We start from the raw sequence: 22,248 nt of genomic DNA on the forward strand, positions 1-22,248 counted from the left end.
TACTCTTAGGACACTGGAACATAAGCAACTCAACTAACAGGTTTTCCCGTGAGGCTAAATACGATAGTGATATATACCCGTGACCCTTTTACAATGAAAGCTTTAGAAAATTCCTTATTCAAGATGTACTCCTTAAAATTCTTACGGTTATTTCAAGAAAAGATCAACCTTCAAAGTCTGATAGAATTAACATTTCCTAAGAATATAAAAAACAGTATAACAGTTAATGACAGAATGCTTAAAATCAGTGGACAGAATGACTGCCAGCCGCAGAAGATAAAGTCTTACTGCTTTACACTACCTGCGATATCCACAGAAGGATCAGCAAAACTCCTACATCACCAAAGTAGCCAAATGGCCACACACAACTACAAATTTCCTCTGTGGCTCTGAAAACCAATGATAGGTCGCATTGTTGTTCCTTCCCGAGAGCACACTTTTGACAACTCACATTAGTTACTTACTTTATGGGTCCCATTGTGATCCATTTAGTTCAGTAATCTGGAACCCGACAATATTACTCAGAACTTTTGTGTGGTGTCCTTTGGACACAATTCCATGCAGTTGCAAAACGAAAACAGAAATCGAGGCAGGCACAAGCGATAATAATGCAAAGGAACCAAAATTGACATCAGTTAAAACAAAATGAGCCAAGTTTTACTTACCCGTAAAATGGTCAAGGTAGAACTGGTAAAGCTTACACTGGATTGGCATCATTCTCACAGAAAGAACATACTCATGCTTTGGTGGCAAGAATTTTGTGAGCGCAGTGTAATCTCTTCGCTGTGTGAAAAGCAAAATTAGAACTTTTTTTAAAAAAGTGTCATGGTGTATTTAATTAATATTATTACTCAAATAAACTGGGGGCATTGTGGGTGGTGGTGGGTGGGGGAGGAGGAACAAAAAAACCATTATGCAACTGTAAGGGCAGCCATTCCCTTTCCTTATATAAAAACACCCACAAAGCAACCAATGCAAGAGAGTCATTTACAAGTTGGGGAGGGTTGGCTTGGAAGTGAACAGTTTTGCCACAAAAATTATGAAGCTTTACTTTACTGTACATACCTGCACACAGCCAGCTAACATTTCATACAGGATATGGGCACGTTTCTTCATCACTCTCACATCTACCAAAGTGGAGTCTGCGCACTGACCATTCTGAATGGGATTCATAAACCGGTTCCTGAATTCTTTGATTGAACCAAGAAGGTTCTCCTTAATGAAATTCACCATGCAGTGATCTGTAGAGGGAAGAGTTTAAGTATTTCATCTCCTCAAAATTTATACAGGTATTCTATGAACGCAATCCACCATTTGCATACTTCCATGAATACAGAATTTAAAATGGTTATAATAAAATAAATAAGCCTTGCATTTGATAGAGCGCTTGTCACGTCTTCTAGACGTCTCAAAGCGTTTCACAGAATATGGTGCAAAGTGAATTGACTATATTTTTGAGTGAAACGCGGCAGCCAATTGCGCACAGCAGCGTCCCACAAACAGTCGTGGAATGAAGTGACCAATTTATTATTGTTTTTTTTCTTGAGGGATTATTATCGGGCGGGTAGAGTAAGGAAACTTGCCAAGGTTTCATCCTGCTGGGAATCAAACCCAGATCTCTCTCTTGCGAGGCGAGTGCTCTAACCATTGAGCTACAGGACTCCACTGGTTGAAGGACTAATTCAAAGAAAAGCCACTCAGTGATGAATCATCAGTAGATTAATAATCAGTTCTCCCGAGGAAGAAACTATCTGGAACCAAAATAACTTGACCTCAGATTTGTTCATTAAAAGAGTATGAATTTATAATTTAAACCATTTAGGCATGAAAACACAGACTGTTGAATACAAGAGTCACCAACCTGTGACTCAAATATTGGCGATATTTGTAACATCGACACTTTCCTCCAAATGATGAATTCCACAATTAATCATAAGGATGAGATGCTTCTCACAGAAAAGTGCAAACAATAATTCTATATAGGAACAATAAATTCATCTATAAATTTTACTCTTAGACAGCAAATAAAGTTTACATGGAAGCTTTTTTTTAAGAAAAGCTAACTTACATTCTACCAAGTTGTTCTGTAAAGGTGTTCCTGTTAGGATAATCCTCCGCCTTGTATTAATTGAATTCATTGCCTTGGATATGGCCGAGGCTTCATTTTTAAGTATATGTCCTTCATCACATATAACAAAGTCTGGACCTAAGTGGGAAAAACAAAAACAATTACAATTTTTTAAAAAATTGTTATTATTTACCCTGGTATAAATAATTCAGCATTTTAAGCGTGCAACAAACCACCACTGAATGTGCAAAGATTTGTTATACAGTTGTCTGGTAAAGCAATGTTTTGAACACAAGTTATCTTGCAAAGAGGAAAATAAATACTTAAGCTTCAACAACAACTTGTATTCAGAGAGTGCCCTCATACGTGGCAGCGTTGGAGTACTCAACTAAGGCCAAGTTTGACCAAGCCAGAAAAAAAATATTTTTAAAATAGGCAAGTGTTATAAATGCCTAACATGCCATTTCTTGACAGAGGGATGTACAGGTCAAATAAGAGGACATTAAAAGCATCAGCCAAACCCAGTAATCAGGAAATATTTGGTTCACCACTCCAAAGGAGACAACAGATTTTTCTCCATTCATGAGATTACTTTAACAGGAATTTAGTCACAAAATGTCTGCTCCCTCCTAAACTGTCTCTAACCAGTAGTTCCAAAATACATAAAACCCTACAGGCAGCTGGGACACAAAAATATACATGCACCTCCCTTCATTAAACAAAGTCAATCTTAGTTCCCATGAACAGATTTAAATGGACACCACTAATACTTTCCCCACTTGTAATTTCAGAATGGCTTTCTTAATTCAATTCGAATAAGTTGATGTTTTAGATCAGAGTTAAAACTTCAAGATGCTCTCAATCTGGAAACTGAAACAGACCCTGCATTGTAACATGAAAACTACAAAAATATTAACTTTTTTTAATAAATAACTACCACTGTTGTCAAGTGGATTCATCCAACTTTTTTGGGGTGGGGAGGAAGGGGGGCAGGCAAGGGCAGGGATAGGGGCTATAGAGAGAAACAAGACAGCTGTTTGAAGCCAGAGTAAAGTACAGACCAGCCAGTAAACTTCAAAAACTATTTTAAATGAACTGGATCAATACCAGTTTCTACAAGAACTGTTGAAACTCTCTCCAAGAGATTCCTTTTCTCCTTAATCCCATCATGACTCCAGACTTTTGAACGCTTAAGTGGAAATAAGTCGTGTCCCGTTTTCCACTGTCCCGCTATATAATCAAACAGAAACAGCTGCATCTCACTCAGGTCAGACATGAAGTGCTCTGTCACGTCACCAGCCGCCACTGGCTGCAAACACTCCAAAAGCAAAACAGAATTTTATTTTAGAATGAATTCTCCACAATAATTAAAACACTTGACCCTTTGATTGTCAAGAGAACCAGAGAAATGACCAACTCTCTGGATAAGTCAGGCCACAGCTCATATATGAAGTCAACTGCATGCAACACCACAGGATATTTCTATGATACTATTACCATTGGAATTTCAGTATTGAGGAGCATGGGAGACTCCAATGAGAGCTACTCCAGCTCCTGCTAAGCAGACTTTTAATTAGTTTAAAAACTGCTCAAACTGCCTGACAATAGAATAGATTGTTAATAGTTACTTTGTTTATCTATTTATGATTAGTGAACCACTGGTTGGATTGCGAACTCTTCACTAACATGAAAATAAATGAGCAGTTTATCAGAGCTGTGTGAATGTGCAGAGCTTTGCTAAGATGGAAGTGTTGAAAGTACTCCAAAATAGCTACTGGCTCACATCACTTTTCTGTCCAAACACCTCCAGCACAACATTACATTAAGCTGAGAGCAGCTTAGTAAAGAGAACTTGATTTAAATTGCTTTTTTAAAAAAAACGATCAGTTTTGAGACGATTGCAATCCAGAAAAGGGATCAACGTTGTTGCTCTGGATAAAAGCAGGTCAATCTGACATAGTGTTTAGCATCAATAGTGGAAGGTGTTGATGATGAAGTACAGACCCATAGAGAGGTGAGAGAGACTGGATGTGTAAACCCATCCTTGGCACATTAGGAGTTGATAGATACGGAATGAAAAAAGCTATTTCAGCTCAATCATCCAAAAGATTGTGCAATTTACACTGTCGTGGACTTGCTCCAATATATTTAAATCTCTTTAGAGAATTCAACCCACTAAGAAGATAAAGCTTTGAACATTCTTGCTGAAAAGACAACTTGAACAAAATCTCCTGCATTAGCGAGTTAGTGGCAATTCTTCATTGTTTAATGATATTTCCCGCTGTAACCGATCCTTCTGCTCAGACCTCACTGAGAAAAAAAGAAGCCTATTTGTTCAACGTGGGTTTTGTCAATGTAAGACGGTCACAGCATTCATGTGCTTTGCTGCCATCTACCGGTGCAGAGCATTCACACAAACACTGACGAGCACAAACATTAAATAAATTATTTTTAATTCATTTTCAAATTCTGTTTGTGAATCAGTTGACCTGTTTATTTTAAGATGCTGAATTCTAAGTCTGTTTCAATGAATTACCGATTTTGTTTTTTCTCATACAAGGAACTTTTACTTGCGAGTTGTTTTCAGTGCAAAATACAGTTCGATTTTTGTTTAAGATTTTGATAAGATTTGGCAGATGAGTTTTTCTGGCTTGAAAAAATTGCCAAACAGCATGAACCGTTTAAGTGTGAAGAAAACTTTAAAATATAACTAGGTGGAAAGTTGGAGGGATGGCTCAATACCTCAACAAATATGACTGCAATTCCTTGTCAAGATCAATAGATGTTCATAAATGTTGGCCAGTGGGTGGTTAAAGCAGCCAAATCAATCAATTTTTTTTATTAGCAGATGAGGGCACCGCTTTCAAAATACTGAGATATGCAGTGAAGGTACTGAATATGCCATTGCTGTTCACTCTATTATTTGACACCCACATATGTGACCTTCAATTTCATTTCCAAAACTCAGCTGGAGATTAAAGTTAGCAAGAGAAGCAAGAACTCAAATTGCTTATGCATTCTAAACTGATCTATATTAAAGAGTCAACCAATTGCTAAAGTATAGTCCCTCAATTCTACAGGGCAACATAGGAAAACTAAGCAACAGTATACAAACCTGCTCCACTGGAAATAGAGGGGGAAGGAAGCACACAGAACACACCGTAGAGTGAAAAGAAAGAAACCAATGTTCAGTCAAGAAATTAGCAATCGTTATTCAAGAGCAGCAAACAGTTCAGGCTTAGTTAGCATAAACAAAGAAGCTAATCATAGCAATCATGTTTAAAAAAACCCAATTGCTTTTAAAATCAAGAGTTCAAAGTTTGAGAATAAACGTTTTTTTTGCAAAGCTGAAATCTAAAGATAAGAACCCGCTGATTTTTCAAGTTTGTAGAGATGAAGAGGGTCACAGCAAAGCTATTGCAAGCTGGCAACCATTTGCAATTACAATTTAATTGATTCTAACCACCTTTCCAACCATGACCATTGGCAAAGTAGGTGATTTTACAAGTTCCAATGTTTTCAGTCTTGCTGAATCATGTTTTCCAAGCTACCTCTAAAGGACTATTCTGCCAAGTTCCTTTCATTTCCTATGAACTGTGATAAGGTCAGATAAAGATAATACCCCTGATGTGTGGCCTAGTAAAGTTGTCAGAGTAATTTAGAGGCGAACAGATCTAGATGGACCCTTTTTAACCCGCTGTACTGCTGCGAGGAGGGAAAAGAAATCATGAACATTATCAAAGAGCAGTTCAGATATTAGCATTCAAAGTAAATTTTTGCAAATTAGACAGAACAGTGACTGCAGAATTAATAATAAAACCTTGCATTTTATTATAGTGCCTTATTACATCTACGAGACGTCTCAAAGCCCTTCACAGAACGTACTGTAAAGTGAATTGACTGTATACTTTGTGGACGAAACATCTTTAGAAATGAGAACTGTCAGTGTAAATTAGTGTGAATGCTCCATCGAGTTTGCTATGAATTACAGCATACTTTAAGGCGCAGCAAACTGCATGTTACAACACTTCACTGATGGGGCAATTGTGTCAAATAGTGAATGCCAAATGATAGTGGACCATTAAGTTGCAAACAGAAAGAGCTTTGAAGGCAAACCTCAATCATTGGGAGTTATTATGACTCAAAATTAAGTCTGAATTAACTTTTCAATCCTTGTTTTCCAGTAAAGGTGCACAAACATCGGTAAGGGGAAATTTTTATATTTTTTTGCATTAACATGGGTCGAGTCAGCTGTGGTTACAAAGAAAATCAATGACGTCGTTGGATGCAACACGCTGTACCTTGACCCAATTTGTGGCTGTCTAAAAGGGATCACCTCAAATTGCTCAAAAGGCCAGAACACTTTGAAAACCAGCTGCTTTATTATAGTGAACAACTGGAAAAATAATGTATTGGCAGTGGGTTTGGATAGCCTGCCAAGAGTAATCTTACTATTGGACTTCCACTCACATCTAAGGCAGCTTCGGTCTCTTGAACCACTACAGCACTTGCTTTTTCGACAGATTAATACACCTTCCAATTTATACTAGCACGATAGCAGTATAGAGCCATTTATATTGTCTAGTGCAAGCTGCCCATATTATATAAAACATGAAATGAATGCCATGGTTTTACAAAAACATGTACACTTCTCCATTGCCACAAAGCAATTTTTTTTCCTGCAGCCAGCCATAAAAAAGTTACCACACTCCTTTGTTCCATTCCCAGTGTGCTACTGTTAAATATCAGGAATTTACATTAAAGAACTGCTGGGTACATTTTGCACAATTTTAAGATTCATAAAATAAGGTTCATAAACTAACTTCAACCTAAATTTATGGTGGCAAATTTCTACTGTACATTCAAACAGATTTTCAAGTTAAAATACAATTTTAGCCAGCCATATTTAATGTAAAACAGAAACCACTGTAAAGTGGAGAGCTAATCTAAAAGTGAACCCGTTCTCATATACAAATAGATATTCAAAAGGGCTCATAATTCTGCAGAATTCTAAAGAAAAAGATGATGGGTGAGGAATATAAAGTGGATATCAGTTAAGTAATACACAGAAGATTCCTACAAGACACACCTTAATGAAAAATTCATAGCTTACACAAATGAAAATTTTCCATATGAATAGCGCAAACTGTGGGTAATGGCATTAGAATTAAGATTCATTTTGTAGGCCTTCAAACTTGCTCTGCTAAGGATTACATTATTGGACAATAATTGCCCAAAAGAGGAATGCACGGAATTCGTACATAAAATTCTCTTTAACACAGAGTTTATACTGTGGCTTGCTGGCAAATCACAATTCTGGCAACAATACGCCCCCACTGTGTAGTATTAATCATAATCCTTGTATTTCATATAGCACCTTTAATTCTGAAACGTGTTAAAGCAATTCACAGGTAGTGACTGTTAAACACAATTAATACACGTGCTGTATAAACAGAGGCTCAGAGTCAATCACTCCAGAGTTACACTCCTTTAACCAGAGTAAAGCTATGCTGAGTGCAAATCATACTGAGCACACACGCAAAGACACACACATGCACCAAAGCTCTTGGACAATCAAGATGTTTGCAGGTGTACAGTGGAGTTTTAACCCTTAACACATTTTCAGGTAAGGACCAATCATGTGACCAAATATTTAAGAAGAATATTTTGTGTTCTGTCTTTGCAGAGAATGGGAAAAATTAAGGCTTTCATCTCCTCACCTCCTCCAACCACCCGCCCCCCACTCTCTCGACAAGAATTAAAGCAAAGTGGAATGGGCAGTGTAAATCTGGCTTCCTGTTCCACATTGCTATACTGCCGCAAGCATCAAATTAAGGAGAACTCATACCCGTTTATGAACTGACATGCCTAAAATGAAAAGCACAATTGTCACATTTCAATACATTAGAAAGTGCACAACATGGCACGGAACTTTATTTTGCCTTGTTAACATTTCCTAAATTACTCAAGATGCTTTTTGATTCAACTAAAATGATATTGCGGCATAATACAGAGCATGTCATTTAATGGGCACCTTGTTAATGAGAACATTAGGGGAACATCTGCTTAGTATCAATTCATTCCTCATGCATTCTGCAATATTTGCTGAATAGGAACAAGAGAGGGAATGGTTTTGCTCACCACGGAAGTTTTCTCATTAAGTATACACTTACAAAAAACATACAACAAAAAGTAATTATGCCCAGATTTCATTTTAGGGCTTACACACAGTACCTACCCAAGGCGTACATTTCCACATGCATAATGTACTACTGAGCCACCATCTCACTCAACTCGTCAGAGACTAGTCCACAGATCCAAATATTAACTATATGATATATTAACATTAAATCGGTACAATAACTGGCACAGTGAGGTTATATTTCAAGTAAATGCACAATTCAACATTTTTTTTTCAAATAATGATCTCATTTTCCACTAAGCTTTAAAAAATAATTCAGGAAGCACTGTCCCATCACAGAACAAGTAATGGGATGCCTACATCCACCAACAACAACAGATTCAAGTATGCAAGAGTAATGTAAGGTGAATAAACATTCTAAAAGTAATTACTTTACACCAAATGGTGTACGTGTGGAATAGGCCGCTCAGAGGTGGTGGAGGCAGATTGAAAAGGAGTAAGGTAGCTATTTGGAAACAATAGCAAAAGGGATGGGTACGAGTGAAATAATGTACAATTTCTTTTCAACTTTTGTATTCTAATTCTTCTGTTGCTGCACATTCTTGTAAATTAAGACAAGCGTGCAGAATGTACCAAAAAATTCTTACCAGGATTTGCTAAAGTCCGCTGGAATATTTCTTTTATTTTCTTGCTTTTCACATTCCTGCCCAGCACAAGATTACGGTACATTTCGTAACCGAGAATCATGATGCCCCCATCTTCTGCCCATCTCTCAAGCATGTAGGAGCGCTCCTGTGGACGCTTAACTGTTGCCAATTCATTCACCTTCAAAAGAAACAGGAGCTCTCAATGATCTTTTCGTTACCACCATCCAGTCACAGTACGGAGTTAAGAAATTTAAAAAAATCTACTCTGAACTTGCATTCTTAATAGGTTATTATATTACAATATGAAATCCCTAAAAGAGCAATCCTTTGTAAATGACAGCAGCTACTTATGGCACAAAACAACTTAATTACATCTCAGGAGGATCATGCTTACTGTAGCCTTGGTAACAAGTCATTCCACGGGGATTTCACCCTGTACTGCTCAATCTTAACAACAGCTCACAGTGCAAATCACACACGACTTTTCACAATATTCACTAAAGTCACATCAATTTAGGTTTGTGATGAAACCAATATGTCAGGTCAGTATACTCATGAATTATTGGTGCTTCACACATCGCTTTTGTTGACAATGCTTGTTGTGTTCAAGAGAAGAGATGTTAGTACCGGGAAAAGTATTTTTTTTTAAATCAGTAGGACTCTTCTTCACTCTTCAAATAATAAAAACTTACAAATGATATAGTAATAATTCTTGCATTTGACATAGCGCCTTATCACATCTTCAAGACATCTCAAAGTGCTTCACTGCATATACTGTAAAATGAATTGACTGTATATTATACGGTACCTATCATGTAAAAAAACATATCAAAACACTAAAATAAAACTGCTGGGAGATAAATTGAATGTTGTTATAGATGCACATGTAGCTGTGCCAGCAATGTCGCAACATAACAATGAAATAAGTAGACAATTAATGATAGAAGTTTGGGATAAATTAGGTGGCGAGAGAATAGAGGGCAACTTCATGACAAAACTCCCTGGTAGAGTTGCGCTTACGGTGACTTGTTGACCCGTGCTAACCAAAGCTGCCGTACATCCAGCTATGGCTGCTAACTGACCAGCTTCCCGCACTAAAAATGGCTGGCATCTGAGTCATCAGATCGTCACTGATGTCATTTTCTGTGCAGGAAACATCATAAATGTTGCTCACTACGTGCTGCGCATAAACACTCTGCACAGCTGATGTCAAACGAAAGGAAGCACTTCTTCTACACAGTGAACATGTGCAACGCATCGAAGCAAAGTTTGTGGGGCATAGCAACATACGCGGCAACCTGACAACCCAGAAATATACCATTAAAGTACTATTTCTCTTTTGCACAAATTAATAGTTCTGAAAGGTTTTGCTTCTCATACCTCCACACATCAACACATTCTAGAACCCATAAAAATCCCCATAGGCAAAAAAAAAAAAGGATATTTCACTCTTTGTCCTTAAATGTAGGGGTAGAACAACTCAATTTATTGAATTTCTGTCTGTCCATTACTCACAACAATCTGATGCACATTTACACATCTGCTTTTTGTTTAATGTAACTTTAAGCTATTTAACAAGTAGCCTGGTTACTCCAACAGAAGTTCCCTGCAGTACAGTCAAATTGCTTTTCCTGTCTACCCTAATAATCAGGTACTAAAGCCTTTCAGAATTCTGAGATAAAAGGAAATGTGAAAAGTTAAAGCATCCAAAATTAACAATTTGAAGAAAAAATGAACTTTGTTAAAACAGCTGCACCAAATTATAGGGAATCTGTAAATTTGGCTCAATAATTTTACAAAACGGCCAAGGAGCTCAAACCAGAGGCGTGGGCTTTTTTTTAAAAAAAAAATACACTGCATCCCTCTCCCGCTGAACAGCTGAAAACAGCAGGAGAGGATTCCCTGAAGAGGCCACATACAATTTGCAACAGTCACATGTGTTCTGTAGTTTTTATAACCAGTTGCCCAGCAAATTCAACTTTACATCATTATTTGTACCTACTTGGTTCAGTTTTGACTGATTTTATGCTAGCAGTGACTAAGAGGTGCCACTCCATTCACCACACATCACAGGAACCGGGAAAACGGCTTAAAATAAAGCACGGGGCAGGAAAGGGTTAAAGAGCATAATGAGTCCCAGGACAAGATCAGACACATTGAGAGTGCTGTTGCTGGAGGCTACAAAAAATCATCAGTAACAAGAACATAATCTTAATCCTTGTCCTAACAGGATGTCAAACATTTTAAGTGTCAGAGCACATAACTACCTATCACAAATTGATCTCTGATCTATACACCACTAAACAAGAAATCTCAAAAGCTCCAAACCACAAATGGCCGGAAAGGTTTACAATACCTCCAGAGATTCATCGTCGTCCAATCCTTCCTGCCATTTTGAAAATTCATTCACCCAATTCAGAACTGTGTTCAGTGGACAAACTATTAAAGCATTGGTGAAGTCTAGCTTCTCAGATAACAACATGGTGTGCAAGAAGGTCACCACCTATAACCAAAGTGAAACCTATATTAGAACCGAACCGGTCAATACATTTCAGTGATTAATCCTAAGTATATTTTTGGTCAGGAAATTATTCTAAATACTGTACACAAAAACTAGAACAAAAGATTGGCTTCACTTCCAATTTGCTTTCCAAATTATTCTGGCAATAATTCAGGAGCATTATTTCTGCAAATAAATCACTAGTAATTTTCAATATTGTCAGTCTCTAAAGAATTTCTAATACCACCCATCAAATGCAAAAAAAAGAACAATTGGCTGCATGTTAAAATAATGTGTGTTTAATGTTCACTCTAATTATTTCATTTAGTAACTATCTCTGACAATTGCAAGCTAAAATCATAAGTTTTAGTTTTAAGAATTTGAACAGGCAATAATTACAATGCAATTATGTAATCAAATACACTGCATTGTTCAAATCAAGTACATTAAGCCCTACAACTGCCAGAAAGAACAAAGCTAAAAATTCAATGCAACAAGTTTGTTAGATGGATGGGATTTTTGTGTTATATGAAACCAAGACTGTTTGATAATTCTGCTTAAGACACTCAGAGCTGGATGCCCAAGGATTTAATTAAAAAGTTGGTTCGCATCATCATTCTTATGACTTTTCTACTGTCACGAGGAGTTCAAAGGCAGTTTAAAAAAAAGTTGAAAGTTGACATATAATATCGCCTTTGTCCAAGTTTAAGCTTTCTTGGGCTAGACACTTACCTGCAGTGTTTTGCCAAGACCCATGCAATGTGCCAAAATGCACCCAGATCCTTCTTCTTTTAACGATTTTTCCACCGATTCACAGCAGCAATCCCACATGAATTGGACACCTGCACAGACGGAACACAATTTCAAACTCAGCAAAACTAGGGTACATAATCCCAAATGAAAACAGCATCACTGTAGCTTGCTGTTGGCATGAGATTTTTAAAAAATATATAATAATGGGAATTAATGAGGTTTCATAACCTGTAACAAACAGAATCCACAAGCGCATAGTAATGGAAATAATGCTGCGGGATATTACTGAAATAGTCAATTTTCAACTTCTCCACAATAGTGTCACTGAAAGAAGCAGGATATCCTTAAAGAACTAGCATTCTCTTTAGACTATACAGTTTATATGGTCAGGCTGCTTCAAGTGAATTCCAAACAGCAATACATTACATTCCCATTGTTCAGCTAAAAGTAGAACAATTCTAAATAAAAACCCTGACTGTAGAGAACGGTCGATTTTATGGAGGTTAGAAATCCTTTCTGGGGGTATTTATTTTTTGGGGAAAAAAAAGGTCAGTGTATCAGTGAGAGAACAATAGCACCAACGCGAAAAATGCAGATTGAGAATACCCCTGCTTTCAGCAAGCGTTTGAAACTTTCTATGTTCTGATCAGTTACTCACTTTGATGCCAGTGTTTGTGTTTACAGCATAGAAACCAGTACAAATGAAGGAGTACTTCCATTTAATTGCAGGCACATAAATGTGCGATTTAAGTATCGAGTGATGAAGATTACTTGTAATTGTGTTCATTGCCCTGGAACAGCTTAATAATAGTTGTTCTCTTCTTTATCCTTCCACTTACTTAAGCCAAAAAGGAACATATATTTGGTTGGATTTTTGCTCCAATTGTCAATATGTGTAAGCCACCTTGGGCGTTTATGGTTCAGGGATATCCAAGATAGACAACTTAACGAATGCATCAATGCTTACCATCAACTTGATGGGGCTTCAGTTTTCTCACCAAATTTCTATGGACCTGGACCACACATTCTTTGGTCTCCTTATCTTCTTCCAGAACCAGTTTAGTGGTGATTGGACATTTCACTGGGGAAGTATCTCCTACCACAACAACCTAGCAAAGTGAAATAATAAAATTTGAAGTTTTATTTAAGTATCATAGATGATGGATTTTCTGTGAATGAATAAGGCATGAGCTGAATATTGTATACGTATGGTCAAGTCAAACCAAGTAAAGGAGAAACTTCAGGTCGTTGGGCACACAGCCTCCAATTCAATTCAGACAAGGCTGCCAGAGAGAACGAGACACAATTGCAATCTACACAAGAGTGTTTCAAGGGACGAGAAGAGCTCCCCCACCCCACGATATATGGGAACAGCATAGAAATCTTGGACACACTTTGACTTTGCAAAGTTCTTTTGAGAGAAAATAAATGGTTGGCATAAAGCTTCCTGCTTTCATGGAGGAAGCTTTAGCAATCAGAATAATGATGCCAAGAATATTAGTAGATGAATGAAGACTAAGAGTGAAGCCAAAAGGTGGTAGCTGTTGGATGGAGTTGCAAGAGACAAAGAAATTAAATTTTTGAAGAATTTAAAAAAAATCCATTGCCTCATCAAAGGGAATGGGGCAGATCAAAGTTTAGTTATTCAGCTATTACACTGAAAGGAATGAAGATTGGATATACTCAAGGCTTGTTATGTGAAGGAAGTTGATGAATGTTGATTGGAAATAGGTTTGATGAGATCATTGATTGGGAAAGAACAAAGCAGGAGAGAACAGAGCCCTCGGGAACCCAAGAGTTGATATATAAAAAAAAATCAAAGATTGAAACATCAAAATATAGCAGATGGGGAGATCTGAGGAGAAATTAGAAAGCCATGAAACGATAGCTTATTGCACAATGTTCATTTAGGTGTATGGCTACCTCGCATATTGTCAATGGTAGGTGGGGAAAAATAAAATTAAAAACTGCCCCAATACGACTGCCAGCACTCTAAAGGACTCTTCTGGATTGGCTTCTTTAATTTTAAAAACGTTTTCAGCTCAATGCTGAAATAAACTTTTCTCTCCCATTCCGATTTAACTTCACTACTTTTGCTCCTTCAATATAACCATTACAACATTTCTTTCTTATTTAAGAGGTCAACACCTTTTCTTCTTGCCTTCTGAGTAGCCCAGTTCCTACCATCCATTTTGGAGGAAGAAATGCCTCTTGAAAGAAAAGCTTCCATTTGAAGACATTTCTGCTGGGCTGGGCAATCTAAGCTCAGAATTCTCAAGATCTGGACAGTTGTGATTAAGATAAGAGGTAAAGAATAAAGTGGGTTCAACGTGGTGTTTTGAAACATGAATTTAAAATTTCCCAGCAAAACACTTTTGATAAAGACAAACTGATCTGGATATATAAAAACAAGCTGAAATGCCTGGGTAGAATTTTATAAGCATGTCTAGGAAAGGAAATCAGTATTCGGCTGATACCTATCTGTTTTAAGTACTAGTGCTACAAAACAAAAGCCGCATTAGTCAGTCCTAGCACATTATCCAATCATCACTTGGTAAACAAAGCAAGGATGATTTTTACTAAAACCTCATCCTGTTGAGTAAGGGGCTAAGTATCAAGAATCTCAATTATAACCAGACAATCCAAAGTATATCCTTTTCGTATGTAATAAAACTGTTTTTGTGAGAATCAAGCTGCTCAACTGAAACCTTGACCTTAAAATGGAAGGGTTAAAGCTATTTAATATTTTTGTTACCAATGTGATTCTCCCAACCCAAGAAGAATCTCATGACTACTGTGTTTCAAAATCTGCAAATGAATTATCCGTTTTTGCTGAAGAGTTCCTTTTATCGGGTAAGAGTATTGGCAAGGACTTCAGAAAATGCACCTCAGACAGCAGTATCCTCTATCTACTACTAATTACAGAACTAACAATGCAACTTTGCTACTCGGGAGTTGAGAGCTGCTCAAAGTTCACTCTTGCTCTTCTCTGCAATTAATGGTGATGGGATTTAAGTTAATACTGAAATCTGAAAGTACAATTCAGCATTACACAGGAAAGGGATATTTAAATTTCTAACAGTCATTCAGAAGCCTTTATTATCGGAAGCAGATGGCCCATTGTGAAGTAACTCGCCACAATCTACATTATCATTGCATAAATGCAATGATCACATGTGGTATCTTTCTATAATTAATTCTGCGAAGGAGTTTCTCTCAGTGTTCAGGGCCAACAAAATCCCTGATAAAACTGATCTTGTTGAGGCGCTCTATCAAAAACAATGATTATGAAAATCCCTCCCCTTTTACAGAATCTTACAACATTATGTCAAGCCAATTTTTTTTAAAGAAATAAAACAAAAGCAATGTTACCTCTCTCAACGTTTCTCTTTCTTTTTCTCTATCAGCAATACGTTTCCTTCTGTCTTCCTCTTCTTTCAAGGCATTCTTAGTTTCGGTTCTCAACTTGTCATTCTTCAGAATCTTCCGAATCTTCTTCCGACCTTTTCCGGGAGATTTGGAGTCATCATTGTCATCTTCATCATCACCTCCATCACCACTTTCATTAGATTTGCTCTGTTCCAACAAAAGCAAATTCATCAACTCCCGTTCATTTTACACAATTTAACATAATTGAACAGTTATATTTATAAAACATTAAATTGGTTAATTTTTCAGTCAATTCAGATTGCAACTGATTGAAATTTTGATGTTGTCAGAGACTGTACCTTGTCACTTGAGGAGTCCTGGACTTTAATTCGCCTCCTTTTCTTTTTCTGAAGATAGCTACGCTGATTTTCCTCCGCCTCTTTCTTCGAAGCTCTACAAATGAATGTAAATTAGGCAATTGCCTGTTAGCTCAAAATGAGGCCTGTTCACACTTGGGCTATCTGCTTCATTAACCTACTTAAACAAACCACAGCTTCCTTACTTTGAAATTTCTTTGCCAGCTCTCTCCAATTCTGATGGCCTGCTGCACTAAGCCAAATGCCTCTTAACCCAAGTTTGGCATTAAAAAACACCTGGAGCAGGTCTTCTGGGATAGGGAGTGAACCAATTGGGGGCAGCAATTCTTCCTGAACGTCTTCCTGAGATGTTTCTCCAGCACCTCCCTCACTCTCCTAGGTAGAAGTAGTTTTTGAACAGATACGCTCAAGTAAAGGTGATCCTCATTTCATCCTTAGTCTATCCTACCACTCTCAATTTCATGACTACAGCTATTCTTTTAGGTCCTTTAAACTTCCTTTCTTCGTTCTTCCTGAGTTTTAAATACAGTTCTGAGTATATTTACTTCTCCCCACAGGGTTAATTACTGTGTTGAAATCAACACTCAGATTCACTAACTTATCCCCATCTAGGATCTCAAGTCTGGAATTCCAAGTCTTCCTCAGTGTTCCCTTCCTTTTACAGACCCTCAAGATTCAAGCTTGACATCGGGAACCACCATACTTTGATACATCTATCCCTTTTCCTGTGTTGACCTGCACTACAGACAAGTTCTTCAACTAGGATTTCTCAAAAAAAAGCACTGCACAATAGCAAAAATGCTCTGTACTTCCACACATTTCAGTAATGATGTTTTCCACATACAGTAATGAGTTTCAAGCACAAACAAAACATTCGCAATTACTACACAAAGCAAATGCAATGTGCGCATTTGGGTAAAGGACCCATTCATGTACCTGGTTCTTGGCCGCTTTCGTTTACCATCAGACTCACTTTCCTCCTCCTCCTCCTCCTCCTCCTCACTTGATCCAGTTTCCTTGAAATCAGAATCACTCTCCTGATCAGTAGTATCTTCATTGCTACTATCTGAAAATATAAGGAAAAATGAAATGAGTGGGTAATGAATTCATATTTATAAAATGGAGGTACAACTGAAACACAAAGGCAACACTACATGCTGGGTTAGAATTGATGACGTGATCAAGATAGAAATAATAAAATGGATATACTTTGTGAGCTATTTATCATGTTTTTTTCTCCACGGTTTCAGTTGATCAGACAGCAATAAGAGTTAACATTTTTGGACTAAAGATCAAATTAATTAAATTTTCTGCATACTTTACTCCTGAATTCAACAGTCAGCTGTACAAATACAAAGGCCATGTACCTTTTCGCCTGGTCTTTCGGGTGCCTTCTTTGTTTCCTTCTTTGGCTTTGGTTCCCTTCTTTTCATTTCCAGATTCACCGTCGCTCATTGTGAGCTTGTGCCTCAGTAATCGATGCCTGTAGCGTGGTTTCTTGGTCATTTCAAAGTCCGAATCAGAATCAGAATCAGCCTCAGCTTCCTCGTCTTCTTCATCTAGTTTTAAAAACAAATATTTACTTTGATTACAACAATCACCACAGTTAATTATTTGGATTAAATTTTTAAGGGGTGTGAGGTGACTTGCCACAAAACTGAAACTATAGTCACTGCTTCGTAAGATGTCTATTTTGCACCTCAAGCCAATGATGTGCTTAATTATTTGAAAAAATTAATATTCCTTTTGTAGAGGATGAAATTAAACCAACGCTGATACCATCTGGCTCTTCTGTTCTAGCTTTGAGTACCCCAGTTCAAACAGTTCCAAACTGTCCCCTCAACAAATAATCACACAAGAAAATTGCAGCATAAAAACAGACACACAAAGTTAGGAAAAAACTATCAACAGCAACAGCAAGACGTTTTGTCCTGTATCTGACTGTGCTACACCTTCCCTGGCAGCAACACAAGTGGAAAAGGGGTTTCATGTCACAACACTGATCGTTTAGGAGAGCCAAATTCACACAAACAATCAAAATACAGTACTGCAGGGCTTTAATGGTCAGCAACTGAAATCAACTCTAGTGCTTGTTCACGTGTTCTTAGGAAAACAGATGAATACCTCCAACAAATTAGAAACTGGAACATCATTAGTAAATGAAGAATTAAGTTTACTAGAATCTACCAGTAAAAAGTTGGTGGGCTGCTGCCACCGATGAAACATTAGCCCAGTACAAGTCAACGTTTGCTGCAGAGTTGAGGAAAGCTAACACTTTAATTCTTAAGCATTAAAGTATACTTTACTTCTGGCCAACACTGACTCCAAGAAAAAAAAAAAGGCATACTTTTGAACAAATGAACTATTTGGTGCCAGGTAATCGGTTTTAACTAACAGTTTTTAAACAAAGTTTTCTGAGTAGACACGACAGCATTGCATTATTACGCACACATCTATCAAACCACATTTATCTTTGCTTTAAGTAATTTGCCAAAGATAGCAAAATACCTTTACATTTTTTCTGTACCCTCATCCTTCATTTACAACAAACTGATCTTGAGCAGCTCTCAACGAAGATCATCCTTCATTGGAAGTCAGCAAGTTAGCCTATGCGCAATCCTAGAGCTCCCCCACTGGTTCAGTGGATCAGCACAGCCGGGGACGCTGCTCGATTGCGATCGAGTGACCTCTGCTGGAAAGAACTGTATTTGTGAACATCAGGCAACAATTGAGATAGATCTCAATTGTGGTGGATCCCAGTCGATATGCCACCAACCCAGATGATTCTACAAATGACATACTTTGCAGTGGGGGGAGCGAGAGAAAGAGAAATTCTTGGAAATCTCTCTCGATTCCTTTCATACAGGCCTCTATTATAATTTAGTGGTGTTTTGTTGCTCGAAACTCAATCTGAAGCCCACTGCCAAATGAGGAACATTTGCAAATTAACCAAAGTACTTAAAATTAACCAAAATACAATCCTGGTTCTGTTAACCAAATGCAGAAAGGGCGCACAACTCTCACTGTAACTCACTGCACTTGCTGGAGCAATGTGAAAGGCAAATTAATTAATTATACACGTGTCTAATAAACTTAACTGAAGGTATGCACTGGATCTACATTTCTCTAATTGAAAACATTTTCTAGTTTGTGGATTTTACTCGTAGCCTTTCCCTCACCATTTTCATTGTCCTCTTTTTTTCTGTCCGACTTCTTCTTTTCTTCTTCAGATTCCTCGTCGGAGGAACCATCTTGACCGGATGATAGATTTGCACTTATTTCTGCTAACAACATCTTTTTGGCAATTCTGTCAAAAACAAAATAACCAATTTGAATATTAATACAAACAATCACTAGAATAGTTAAAACTATTTTTAACAAGTAGTTTTTGTCCTTTTTGTGAACAAATAATACTTTCCTCAACTTTTTCTAAGTACAGAATACAATGAATTTACTGCTATGCCAAAACTGCACCACATCTAGTTTTTGAAAATCATTTTGTTGTGCGTGAGAGCAAGCATTTCCTGTTAGGATATTTAAGAGAAATACAAGTACTCTAAAATTACAGTATATTCTGTGAAGCGCTTTGAGACATCTCAAAGATGTGATAAGGCTCTATACCAAATGCAAGGATTATTATTATTACTCCACGGATGGGACTGAACTTGTCAAGGGGGAAGCCAAAAGATCTGGGAGTGTTAGCTGTCTCGTTGCTCACTATGTCTAAACAGTGTGAGGCAGCATTTAAACAAGGCAAATAGGATGCTGGGGTACACTGGTCAATCAGTCAAGTTTAGACTCCACAGACATAATACTTATGCTGAATAGTGCTCTGGTTAGCCTATATCTTGAATACTGCATAGAGTCCTGCTCACTGGAACAAAAGGGCCCCAGCGGCGGTGCAGAGGAGAGCAATGAGGATGAACCACAGTGTTAAAAGGAAATGAGCTGTGAGTAATGATAAGACAGGCTGGGCTCTTCAGTCTTGGGAGAAGACGAATGAAAGAGGTTTACAAAATTTTAAATAGGATTGAAAAAGTAAATTCAGAGCATTGTTTTAGGATGTATCAATTCGGCAGAACGAGAGGACATTAAAAGGTTTAGAGTACTAAAGGACAATTTCAGGATGTGTTTTGTTACGCAGAAGGTAATCAACAACCAGAACAGGTTGCCAGGAAAGGCGGTTGAGGCCGGGACACAAGGACTCATTTAAAAAGCAGCTTGATGCCGCGATGGTGGGGTGGCTGTTTCAGAGGGATGCGATTTGGTGGGATGTTAAGAAGTGTTCTGCAATTTTTTTTTGGGGGGGGGGAGGGAAGAGAAGAAAAAAAGTAACTATCATTTCAGTAAATCGCTTGCAAGTATAATTTTTTTTACATCGGTTGCGAGGAAATGAAAAACGTGCAGTAATTTGGAAAAGATTGCTCTTCCTCCGGCAGTGCATTGTGGGAACACCAGGATTATTGGCAGCCTGCGCTCTGTGAGTTTGCTGCGTGAGTTATATAAAGAAAATCCAGTGAATTTTGGTTCCAACAATTTAATGATCAAAAAAATCATGGAACACAGATGCAAGTAGATTTACAGTAGACAAATGCCAGATTTTTTATATACTATATATAATATAAAAAAGAGGGAGTGTGTTTGTGTGTGTGTGTGGGGGGGGGCAATTTCTATGGCACCAGCACAACATCTTGGTGGATCAAGCTACAGGCATATCAAGCCCATTCCTCTTAAAAGAATTAAAATTATGTGACAAGGCAAATGGCGTAACAGAAAGTAAATACAACACGAAAGTGCTCTACATAGGAGGTGGTGGGAGGAAAAGAGAAAGCTGCTCAGCCAGCTTAGGTAGCAGTCGCAACTAGTCCTTGAAGACTTTTGCAAAAAAAAAACATTTAAGCTGTTATGAAAATGCTCACCTTTCCTGTATATTCAGTTTTTGAAAAAACAAAAAGACCATAAATAATCCAGAATGTTATGTATGGTCTTTACCATTTAACTGTAGGCCATGCTCCACATACAATAGAATACTGCCCATTATTTATAAGCGGAAAATGATCTGAAGAACAATTCCTGTAGCTTGACTGACGAGCACAACTGTAACAAGACTCTTTTCTGGTCCTGTATATTCCTAAATTCCAATATCAGCTGATGGAATCAGACTCAACTGTAATTCCCTATCAGGTGAGTAATCTGTCACCACTCACCACTTAGGCCTCATATTTACCATATAAACAATTGGATAGTATATCAGATTGCAGGCAGATGTTCAAGCATGACTGAGTTTCCTCAGATGTGCAATATAGTTGATTTAAAATGTTCCCTCTGAGGTGTTCCTTTTTAAAGATGACAAGCCCTAACACATAAGAACATATCCAGTTGTTCTTAATAACTCATCTCTAATATTGGGGATTAGTTTTGTTTGTATTGCTGAAAATGCATTTTGTACTATGAAGGAGTACTGACAAGAGAAAGAAGGTTCCAGAAAACAACCCTTCAGGTTCAAGATAGATTTGGCAATTATCCAGATAGTGAAAATAAATCCATGAAAATCAAATACAGAGGAAATTGCCACAGTGAGATAGAATCTGAAAGAAAATGAAGACTGAAGAAAATAAAGGTCACAAACTAGGAGGGGTGCTGCCATCTCAACTCCCAATTCTATGAACAAAATGAAGCATGGTGAAGCAGTCTCCCACTAGCAATTACTTCCAGTCAAACAGTTATAGGAATAGGTATCTACCATCATTCTTTAAGCACACCCCAGCTTGAGCCTAGAAGTGTTGTCTTTATGTAGCATATTTATTTAGATCCCAGGCAGAAAACAAAAGAAGAATCAATGCAGTGAAACTATGGGGAGGACTGCACACTATGACTGACTAAATTTAGAGACGAGCACTTGACATAGTTAAAATTCCATATCAACTTTCAAATAGAACTAAGTTTCAATGAAAATTTGTTTATTGCATAAATTGCAAAGATTCAAAAAAATGTTTGCAACCACTTAAATACATAAGATCAAGTACATTAAAGCTTAAAATGGTTCAATATTAGCACCAAATGAGTATGTCTCTGTAAAAAGTGCAAAATACAAGCTATGAATGGGAGTTTACTTTGTAAGGTTTACTTTGCACTTTGTTTTGCCCACCAAATGTATAGTCAATTCACTTTACAGTATATTCTGTGAAGTGCTTTGAGACGTCTTAAAGATGTGATAAGGCGCTATATCAAATGCAAGTATTATTATCATTATTAAAGACCAGACTGTGGCAATTATTACCTATTCTCAGGATCATCATCATATTCATCACTGGCACAATGAGTGACATTTTGAGATTGGCCCTCCACTTCATCCCCTGTAAAGAAAAAAATTAAATTCCAGTTATTAGTCT

The 22,248-nt window shown here is 37.4% G+C and overlaps 1 protein-coding gene across 3 annotated transcripts in view; it reads right to left on the bottom strand.

Annotated features, from left to right (window-relative positions):
• Positions 1-22,248, bottom strand: part of atrx (ATRX chromatin remodeler) — a 65,523-nt gene that overhangs the window by 26,991 nt on the left and 16,284 nt on the right. For all 3 annotated transcript variants that reach the window (XM_042340739.1, XM_042340738.1, XM_042340740.1), the window contains exons 10-22: positions 22,137-22,212; positions 19,036-19,163; positions 17,224-17,415; positions 16,793-16,922; positions 15,839-15,932; positions 15,483-15,686; positions 13,078-13,219; positions 12,090-12,199; positions 11,214-11,360; positions 8,858-9,035; positions 2,069-2,206; positions 1,066-1,241; positions 666-783 (exon numbers count right to left, since the gene is read on the bottom strand). In XM_042340739.1, the coding sequence (XP_042196673.1) occupies positions 666-783; positions 1,066-1,241; positions 2,069-2,206; positions 8,858-9,035; positions 11,214-11,360; positions 12,090-12,199; positions 13,078-13,219; positions 15,483-15,686; positions 15,839-15,932; positions 16,793-16,922; positions 17,224-17,415; positions 19,036-19,163; positions 22,137-22,212 (1,833 nt within the window). The remainder of the gene's footprint in view (positions 1-665; positions 784-1,065; positions 1,242-2,068; positions 2,207-8,857; positions 9,036-11,213; positions 11,361-12,089; positions 12,200-13,077; positions 13,220-15,482; positions 15,687-15,838; positions 15,933-16,792; positions 16,923-17,223; positions 17,416-19,035; positions 19,164-22,136; positions 22,213-22,248) is intronic.

Source organism: Callorhinchus milii, unplaced genomic scaffold (genome assembly GCF_018977255.1).
Source record: "Callorhinchus milii isolate IMCB2004 unplaced genomic scaffold, IMCB_Cmil_1.0 Scaffold15, whole genome shotgun sequence".
Taxonomy (NCBI): Eukaryota; Metazoa; Chordata; class Chondrichthyes; order Chimaeriformes; family Callorhinchidae; genus Callorhinchus; species Callorhinchus milii.